Raw genomic sequence first — 9,873 nt, 5'->3', positions numbered from 1 at the left:
ACTGCCCCTGGCTACAGGATCAAACATAATCCTTGTGGTTCACTCTTCCAGAAAACACATGGAAGGCCACAGGTGGCCCATAGGATGCCTAGGAATAGAACAGCAGGGCTGGCAGGTCAAGGCTGGGTTGGGGTAAGCTGCCCCATACCAGGCAAATTCCCTTTATTTCACAATTGGCAACACACACACACACACAAACGAATACACACACACACACACAGAGGAATGAGAGCTATGCCAGGAGGTGTCTTTTTACTTCTTTTATTGAACTCCATAAATATTTTCATAAGGCTTTGTGTCATTACAACATTTTTTTTTGTTAAACAATTTTTAACACACAACTTTGACACTTGTTTGACAGAGTCAAACAGTCAGATAAAAGAAACAAAAGAACAAACTGGCAAATGCAGAGCAGCAAGGGTAATCAAAGTCACTGTTGCCCATCCATCCACCCCAGCCCACCCATCCCCAAAGCACTAAAAGATCACTATTTGGCTTCACACTAGAATTGTTAGAACTCTCTTGTTGCTGTTCTTATAGATCCATTAGAAATATACACATAGAGAGAGGGGGAGAAAAAAAGAGAGAATAATTAGATGTCTGTCTTAGGACTCCCGGTAGCAGGTCCCATAGAACACATTAGCAAAGCCTTTTGGAGAGCAAATCCTGGCCTCATTGAGTTGAGGAAAAGGGAGCTCGGGGCCATGTGGAAATGAGAGGATTACAGAATTCTTGGGGTTACCATTGCTGTCAGGACACAACAGGTTAGGATACTGAACCCAGGTATTTAATTGGGCTCCCCTTGGGGCTGTTGGCCACTGGTCTGCTTTGATGCTACAGGCTGTGGGAATACTCCAACCAACAGGGAGATGATTTCTTGTTGTTCACAAATTACTGGCATCTGGTGATGCCAGTGGGTTCAGTAGAGAAGTGAGGGTTGAGAGGTAAAATCCCTGATCCTGGAGCCCTGGGCACAAGGCCCAAGGAGGGAGGAAATGAGAGGGCCTAGTCAAGAAATATAGGCCCAGAAACTTGTCCAAGCATCCCCTCCCGGTGTGCTGCCAACCCTCGAAGAAGCATGTCAAGGCCAAGCCTAGTGAGGAGGAGAAGTAGGAAAAAGAGGTACACTGAAGGGAGGCCTGCACAGCTACCAAAACACTCTGTTTGCCAGACAGGATATTCTAGCCTGGGTGCTGGGCACCAGGTCTCTTGCCAAGGAGGCTTACGTAGTTAGGTCATGTGCTGAACAGTGGTGGCCAGTCCCGAGCCCCGGCCCTCTCCCCAGATTAGGCTCATCCTTGACTTATAATACAAGTCTGACTTGGTTGTGATGGAATAGAAGCTTAAATAGCTTGTAATTTGATTCCCACAAAGAAAAGATTCCCAGGCTGTTTAATGCCTGGTCTGGATCAGGAAGCATAGAGCAGTAAACATGTTAGCTATGCTGAAGCCTCCACACAGCCATGGCTGCTGCTTGGTAAGCTGAAGTCCTTTCATGATGAAGTCTTCTCCCATGGGGTTTAGGGTAGACTCCCAATCTCCACATTCCTCACTACAGTGGCTTGCTCTCCACAGCAGAGTTCATCCTTATTCCTTTATACCCTTTTTGTTGTTCAAGGTCTATCCATGAAAAGGGTTCTCTGTGGAGGAAAAATAGGTACTCCGACACCCATAGGAAGCCTGCCTCTTTGTGAAAGAAGTTCAATTTTCCCAAGCAAAAAGCTGGCCAAAAGTTAGCCTGAGGGTAGCAACCCTGCCTCAGACCCCTTATTCACAGGGAAAATTGCCCCTGGGTCCCTCACTCACTTGCCCCAAATGTCCTGGGAAGAGAGGATGTTGGAAACAGGGCCTTCTTTGAGTGCCAGAACAGCTTTAACTATATCAATACCAAAAATCCTCCTGTGCTAGGATGGCAGGAGAAAGAAGAAAGAGAGAGGGAAAGAAAGAAGCCAGGGAAGATTGTCCATGCAATCTGTTAACAATGGGAGAAGTCTCACACAATTTTGGGGTGGTAGAAAATGCAGGTACAATACTGTGGATCAAGGCTATCGCTTTCCATTCCCATCCCTGTTCTTTCTTGTAAAAGGTTACTATCAGCCTTGGACCCTGTCCAGGTCAATAATTTGAAGGCAGCTGATGATCTTGGTCAGGTGGGCTCTGTCTTGAATCCCTCCATACTCCTATCAACACTGCCCAAACATCTGTAAATGGGAGCAGGGACAACCAGGACACTGAACTGATTGCTGTAGGGATCCCTGCCCTAAACCTATCTGGTACTAGGAGGCAGGTAAATCCCTCCTCTGGGAGGCAGAATCTCAACCTCTTTGATTCCAGTTCAGATCTTTTGGGCTAAGGGAGAGACAGGCCTAGGAGGAGGCCTATAACAAAAGTGACTTGAAAAAAGAGAACAACTGGATCAAATTAACCCCTAGATGTAAAATTGCAATGACCCAGCAGTGCTGCAACATGGGAAACCCCAGTGATAGAAGAAACAGCCCAAATGCAAAATGTTCCCTGAACAGAAGTCCACTCAGCATCATTATAGTCTGATACTCCCCTGCTTCTGTTTGTTTTTTTGATCCCTCCACAGTACCTAAAACACAGTAAAAGCAATAGGAATACTGAGCAGTTATGTCACGGGGCACAACAGAGCATGTCCAGACTGACATGACTGAGGACAGAGGATGCTGATAAAAGGTTATTTAGGGCAACTGCAGGGCTGAAGGAACATTTGAAAATTATTGGCTGAAGGAGAGGAGAAAAGGAGATCATTCCCTTCCTCAATGGAAAGTAAAAAAGGCAAAAAAAAAAAACCCAAATCTCCCAACTCTACCACATCAAATAAAATTAAAAATTCATCAACATCAGTATCATCAGAAAAGAAAAAAAAATACAAACACATCTATGGTAGTAATGACAAGGCAGTGAATCACTCACAGGGGAGTAAAGAGATTATCTTAACAAGAAAAGGAATAAATAGAAATGTCAACTTCTGAAAGCAAAGGGAAGGGAGACAGGGTAAAAATGGAAAACTTTTAAGATGGGATCACGTTTGGAAGTCATTGGTACCTCTTCCTACCAACCACAGATTTCACTTCCCCAAAACAACAGAAAACACTTTTGTTCCTTATCTCTCTCTCTCTCTCTGTGTGTGTGTGTGTGTGTGTATGTGTGTGTGTGTATGTGTATGTGACTCAAGGGTGTGTGTGTGTGCGTGTGTGTGTATAAATTTCAACAGTGCTTCTCCGAAAAAAGGTCCATCTATAAATATAATTTTATTTACTTTATTTTAAAATTATCTGCCTCCCTGTAGGTATCATTTTTTGAAGGGGGTTAACCTGCTGAAGTTTTGCCAGAATGGTGACTGACTGCGCTTGGGTTCGGTGAACTCAAAGACCTGCGACTGAGCGATGCCATCGGGGACCAGGTACTGGCCGTGGTTTAACGGGTCCTGCGGTGGTGGGTAGGAAGGAGGAACTGAGCGGGCAGAGTTGACACCTAGAGTAGATGAGAGATCAAAGGGAAAGGGTGTAAGTTATGTAACAAAGGGCTTCTCAAATTACCCAGTAATCACTCTGGGCAGACAACTCAAGGCAGACTGGTTTAGAGAGTATGAACTGGTATTACAAATCATCCAAGGGGAGAATTCCTCTTTCAAACAGATTTTGGAATACCATGGTTACTACCACAACCCTACACACTTCCACATCTAGTCAGGTGTGAAAGAAATTTTGGGTATTGCTATAATCTATTTTACAGGTGAGGACACTGATGTCTGAAAAGAAATGTCATACCCAAGGTCACGTGGTAAGTTAGTGACAAAGCAAGGGTTAGAACCTACATTCCTTGACTTCTCAGTTCAGAGCTCTTTCCAAGACACCAGAATCCCTCATGCAGGGCTTGGTCCTGCGAAGAACCCAACAAACTCTATTTCTCCTTCTCCAAGTCCCCTCTGGAAGTTTTAAAAGAGCCTGGTTAGGAACTATTGACTTCAGGATAGGTTTCTGGGAGAAATTTTCTAAAAGCATAAGGTACAAGTGATTTAGTGTTCTGTCCTGGGTTGAGAGTGATGAACCTGCATTTAATAGGGAATTGACATTAGTGGGTGAAGGAGAAAGTAAACTTACTATCAGAAGGAATAATTCATGGGGAGCAAGGAAGACAGAATATATGTGTGTCTTTTCAAACTGAATAGCTTAAATGACACTAACATTAAAAGCCTTCTCAACATTTGTAGATAGGTTTGCAAGCATCAAAGCAAAATCCACATTAATGGAGGATACCAGGAACTGGAGGACTAAAGTGAAAGTTTAATCCTGATCTACATTCACAGCAGAATAGGACGAGACATACAGCATACAATTCAGACATGCCAGGAAGGCTTCTCTGCTGCTCCCAAATACCTTCCTCATCTTCTACTCAGGGTCTGAAATTCCAACATTACAGTTACTTTGTCTTTGCTTGATGACTAAGTCCCTTTACTCTGGAAGTAGTATTATTTAAGCCATCATCAGCCATTGGCACTTCAGTGAGAAAGATCAGATTCTTTTCTAAGAGCTAGTTTTGCAAGGTGGTGTCAGAAGTATTAGAGTATTGAATGTCAAGAGACAATACAGAGATATTAGAGAGGGAGTTTTGTGAGTACTAATTTGATATTTTTTTAAAAAAGCACTTATTTGAAATCATTACAGATTCACATGCAGTTTTAAGAAATAATAGAGATCCTGTGTACTCTTTACCAAGTTCCCAGTTTTCCCAATGGTAACATTTTGCAAAACTATAGCACAATATCACAGCCAGGATATTGACATTATAACAGGATACAGTCAAGATATAGAACATTTCCATCATCACAAGGATCACTGTTGTTACACTTTTATAACCACAATCTCTTCTGGGTATATATCTAAAATAAAGGAAAGCAGTACGTTGAAGAGATATTTGAACTCCTATGTTTATCACAGCACTATTCACAATAACCAAGGTATGGAATTAACCAAAGTATCTGTCAATGGATGAGTGGATGAAGAGAATGTAGTATATATACTCAGTGGAATATTATTCAGCCACAAAAAGAATGAAATCCTGTCATTTTCAGCAACATGGATGGAACTGGAGCTCACTATGTTAAGTGAAATAAGCCAGGCACAGAAAGACAAATATCAAATGATCTCACTCAAATGTAGGAGCTAAAAAAGTGGATTCCATGGAGGTAGAGAGTACAATGATGGTTACTACAGGCTTGGAAGGATGGTGTTAGGGAAATGTAGAGAGGTTGGTTAACGGATTCAAAAATACAGTTTGATAGATGGAATAAGTTCTAGTGTTCAGTAGCACAGTAGGGTAACAGTAGTTAACAATAATTTATTGCATATTTCAAAATAAATAAAACAGAAGGTTTGAAATGTTCCCAATACAAATAAATGATATATGTTTAAGGTGATAGATATCCTAATTACCCGAATTTGATTATTACACATTGTATGCATGTATCAAAATATCACATGTACTCAGTAAAGATGTACAGTTATTACATATCAATACAAAATAAATTTAAAAACCAATTGGGCATATTTGTGTACATTTATTTCTGGGTTCTGTGGCATTGATCTAATATGTCCACCCTTCTGCCAAAATTACATTGTCTTGGTTAATATAACTATACAGTGAGTGTTGAAACTGGGTGGATTGATTACTCATATTTTATTCTTCTTTTGCGAGATCATTTTAGCTATTCTAGGGGACTCATTTGATTTTGTGCTGTCCCCAAAGTCTCTGGAGATGGAGTCTGTGCTCATAGCCATGGGGAGCTCTATATTGATCAAGTTAATTAGGTTTATGTACCAGGAATTAGCATATAACTTTCAAGAAGTTATATATTAATTCTTAAAATGAAAGCAGCGTGAAAGACAAAGGTCAAGTGAAAAGGCCTTTCTTGGAGCTAGATCTGATATTCTCTACTGTTATTTCAGCCAGGCTCCCCATCTCCCAGAGCAGTAGACTGAGTTGATAATGTCTCAGTGTTATAGATGGGGTTCGAAGGGGATACTATAGTAGTACCTATCCAGTGACATCTGCATTGGAGACCTCTTAACAACACTCCGCACTTCCTGCGATGGGTCATTGAAAAGGTCAAGGAACCCAGCTTTCATGGTTATCTTAAAGAACCCCTTCTTGCTCTTCCCATGTACATATTGTAACTACTGAATTCCTACATTTGGGAACCACTTCCACATGTATGGCACTCTTGAGTCTCAAAATATATCAGTTATTACAGCCCTGGACTAGAAGAGTCTTGAAGACCAAAAATAGAAATAAGGGAGATTTGTAGTAATCTTGGGAAGTCTGAAACTAAATGAAGTCGGGTGCAGTGGCTCACGTCTGTAATCCCAGAACTTTGGGAGGACGAGGCGGGGGGATCACCTGAGGTTAGGAGTTCAAGACCAGCCTGGCCAACATGGTGAAACCCCATCTCTACCAAAAATATAAAAATTAGTCAGGTGTGGTGGCAGGTGCCTGTAATCCCAGCTACTCGGGAGGGTAAGGCAGGAGAATCACTTGAAACCAGGTGGCAGAGGTTGCAGTGAGCCGAGATCACACCATTGCACTCCAGTCTGCACGATGAGAGTGAAACTCCATCTCAGAAAAAGAAGAAGGAAGGAAGGAAGGAAGGAAGGAAGGAAGGAAGGAAGGAAGGAAACTAAATGAATTTCTTTGAAGACTTTAGAATTGCTGTTAAGGAAAGAACTGTTCAAGTGAACCCAGTATTTACACACTGGGAGACAAGAAAGGCCCTAAAAGGAATGGCCTGGAGATACATAGGGTGGGGAAGGACCTTGACCAAAATGCTTGGCATAAGTTAGCAGGTCTATCTTCTGGTTAACTAACTCCTGGTTGCTTTATAGATATTCCCTTGTTTGAAGCATTCTCAGTGAAAAGACAATTCAGTCTCAGATATGCTTGAGGAAACTGGGCTTGGATAAAGGAGTACCATAAAGGTCAGCATGGTGGATGTGATGGTTAATAGTGTCAACTTGACTGGATTGAAGGATGCAAAGTATTGTTGCTAGGTGTGTCTGTGAGGGTGTTGCCAGAGATTAACATTTGAGTCAGTGGACTGGGAGAGGCAGACCCAAGCTCAATCTGGATGGGCACCATTTAAACAGCTGCCAGCATGGCCAGAATAAAAAGCAGGCAGAAGAACATAGAAACACTAGACTGTCTTAGCCTCCCAATCTATACCTTTCTCCCATGCTAGATGCTTCCTGCCCTCAAACATAGACTCCAAATTCTTCAGCTTTAAGACTCGGACTGGCTTCCTTGCTCCTCAGCTTGCAGATGACCTATGGCCTATTGCGGGACCTTGCAATTGTGTGAGTTAATACTCCTTAATAAACTCATATATATATCCTATTAGTTCTGTCCCTCTAGAGAATGCTGAAGAATACAGTGGGGGAAGCAGAGGAAATCACAGTGAGAAAGTTCAGAAGTTGAGAGCATCCAGGAGACAATGGCAAGCTGTTAAGATGGTATCCCTTTTGCAGCCTGAAAACTTCAGTTGGCTGGGGCTCTTTTCTGCTCACATTTTTGTCTGAGGAACTGGAGCAAAATCTTAAGAGTTATGTTAATATAGGCCATATCCTTACTGACATTAACTCCAGATTGCTTTCTAACACCATCTCTCACATGTTATTATAGCAATCAAAATGTTGGGAGTTAATTCCCCAACTTAAATTAACTCCCAACTTTTTGGTGGCTAATTAAGGCTGGCCTTATTCCCTATATAAGGGGAATCACAGTCCCATGATGAGGAAAGAGACAATAAGGGCCTCTCAAGAGCAAGAAATAATAAGCAATTGAAGGGGAGGCATGTCTAGTCAGCAGAGCTAGGTTCACTGCTTAACTAGAAATCAGATGTTCACAGGCATTCAGCCTCAATCAAAAGGAGCTTCAATGGAAAAAATAAAAATAGTGCTTTACATGGCTGCTGGAAATTTCAGGAGACTTGAATCTGATCATTTTGGATGGTGACTCATTCAGAACCACAAAGCCCACTGAGAAAGCAGAAGGAAAGGCCTGGGGAAAGTAAAGTCTCATTAAGACTGCCCACACCTGGGGACAGTGAAAATGGCTATCATAATAGAAGCAGCTGTCAGTAATTGATGCAAGACAGAAAACCAAACTCTTTTTCCAAGGATGGGGCTTCATCAGGACCCTGAGATGGAGAGGAAAAAGCAGTGGACTCTGAGTCAAGCCAATTTAAGTTCAGAGCCCTTTGAGCATGGTAGTTTTTTTCTGGTTCATGATAAAAGAGAAACTAAAGCTTTACTGCAGATTTAAATTGATTTGTAAGGTATTTTTTGTTTGGACGAATGGACGCAAGATGGCGCAGTTCCGGCTTCTTCACCGTCAGCTTTCCCGCGCCCAGGAAAGACACAGGTCCACCGTGCAGGCGCAACCCGACCTCCGACGGAGAAAAACCGGAACCCACCTAGCCACGCCTACCGCCCCACCCCCGACCTATGTCCCGCCCACTGTCCTCCCACTTCCCGGCCCAGGACATAAAAGCCGCTCCAGGTGGGCGCGCAATGCGCACTTCCTCAGCCCTCACTCCTGTGGAGACTGTAGGAACTCAGCCCCAGAGCTCCACCAGGTGACTCCCCCGGCCTCCCCTGCCGGAGACCGAGGGACCTCACCCCTCCCCCACAACTTCTTTCCTGAAGCTGGGGGACCAAAAATAAATGTGCAGTTTTGCTCTTAGCCTTGTCTACTCGCTGGTCATTTAATACTCGCCCTGGTTTCCTAGAAAGCAAATCGGTTTCCTGGAAAGCAAATCATTTTTTCTTAAGTACTTTGGCTTGCAGTTGAGAAAAAGAAAGAGAACATCTGAATCTTTTGTCTTGGTTCAGTTTGAGGTTCTTCATTGTGATTTGGGGCTCCTGATTTGGCACGTGCCCCCAGACCAGTGACAGAAAGCTGAATATCTTTATACTTTTTTTTTTTTTTTTGAGATGGAGTCTCACTCTGTCACCAGACTGGAGTGCAGTGGCACAATCTCGGCTCACTGCAACCTCCACCTCCTGGGTTCAAGTGATTCTCTGGCCTCAGCCTCCCCAATAGCTGGGACTAAAGGCACGTGCCACCATGCTCAGCTGATTTTTGTATTTTTAGTAGAGACGGGGGTTTTACCATGTTGGCCAGGCTGGTCTCGATCTCCCTGGTCCGCCTGCCTCAGCCTCCCAAAGTGCTGGGATTACAGGTGTGAGCCATCACACCCAAACTATACTTACTAATAAAGCATATATATACTACTGTCCATTGATCTCTAAATTATTAGTAATGTTTCTCTTATTTTTAAGTAAGAAAAAAAAGAGGAACAGAGGTTCTCTTCTTGCTATACTCAATGAGCTATCTTTGGACACCAACACCCTATACCATTCTCTCCTTAGCCTTAAGCATTTAAAACCATTTGCTACCTGTCATCAAGGACACCTAGGGACCTGGATACTCCTTCACCACCCTCAAGTAAACCTCAGCACAGAAATGGACCTAGGAATATGTAAGCATATAGCTTTTGATTCCACAGTCTTTCACAGAGACTGAGTGGGGCTGAGGAGGTAAAGGCAGCTTTACCTTTTTGCTTAGGGACTTTTCTCACAGTCATTGCAGCCTGCCTCTTCTGGTTTTCAGAAATTTCAAAGCCTAAAAAAGAAAAATATATGATTTTTAAAATGAGAAACACATACCCTTCTTGAGTGTATAAATGAGTAAACTTTTCTGTAAGAAAGATTTGGTAAGACATAAGACATAACAAAAATCTTGAAATACAAAAAAAAAAAAAAAAAAAAAAAAAAAAAAAAAAAAAAAAAAAAA

At 42.5% G+C, this 9,873-nt stretch overlaps 1 protein-coding gene across 5 annotated transcripts in view; it reads right to left on the bottom strand.

Annotated features, from left to right (window-relative positions):
* Positions 1-245: 245 nt before the first annotated feature.
* Positions 246-9,873, bottom strand: part of ARHGEF9 (Cdc42 guanine nucleotide exchange factor 9) — a 170,693-nt gene continuing 161,065 nt past the window's right edge. For 4 of the 5 annotated variants that reach the window (XM_023198446.1, XM_023198447.1, XM_023198448.1 and 1 more), the window contains exons 9-10: positions 9,634-9,702; positions 3,258-3,498 (exon numbers count right to left, since the gene is read on the bottom strand). In XM_023198446.1, coding sequence (XP_023054214.1) covers positions 3,317-3,498; positions 9,634-9,702 — 251 coding nt within the window. In that variant the 3' untranslated portion in view covers positions 3,258-3,316. Of the gene's footprint in view, positions 696-3,257; positions 3,499-9,633; positions 9,703-9,873 lie in introns of those variants that run through there. The other variant, XM_023198450.1, reaches the window with a different exon arrangement.

Source organism: Piliocolobus tephrosceles, chromosome 12, assembly GCF_002776525.5.
Source record: "Piliocolobus tephrosceles isolate RC106 chromosome 12, ASM277652v3, whole genome shotgun sequence".
NCBI lineage: Eukaryota > Metazoa > Chordata > Mammalia > Primates > Cercopithecidae > Piliocolobus > Piliocolobus tephrosceles.
The sequence above is the reverse complement of the archived record's forward strand: the minus strand, read 5'-3'. Positions and strand labels throughout refer to the sequence as shown.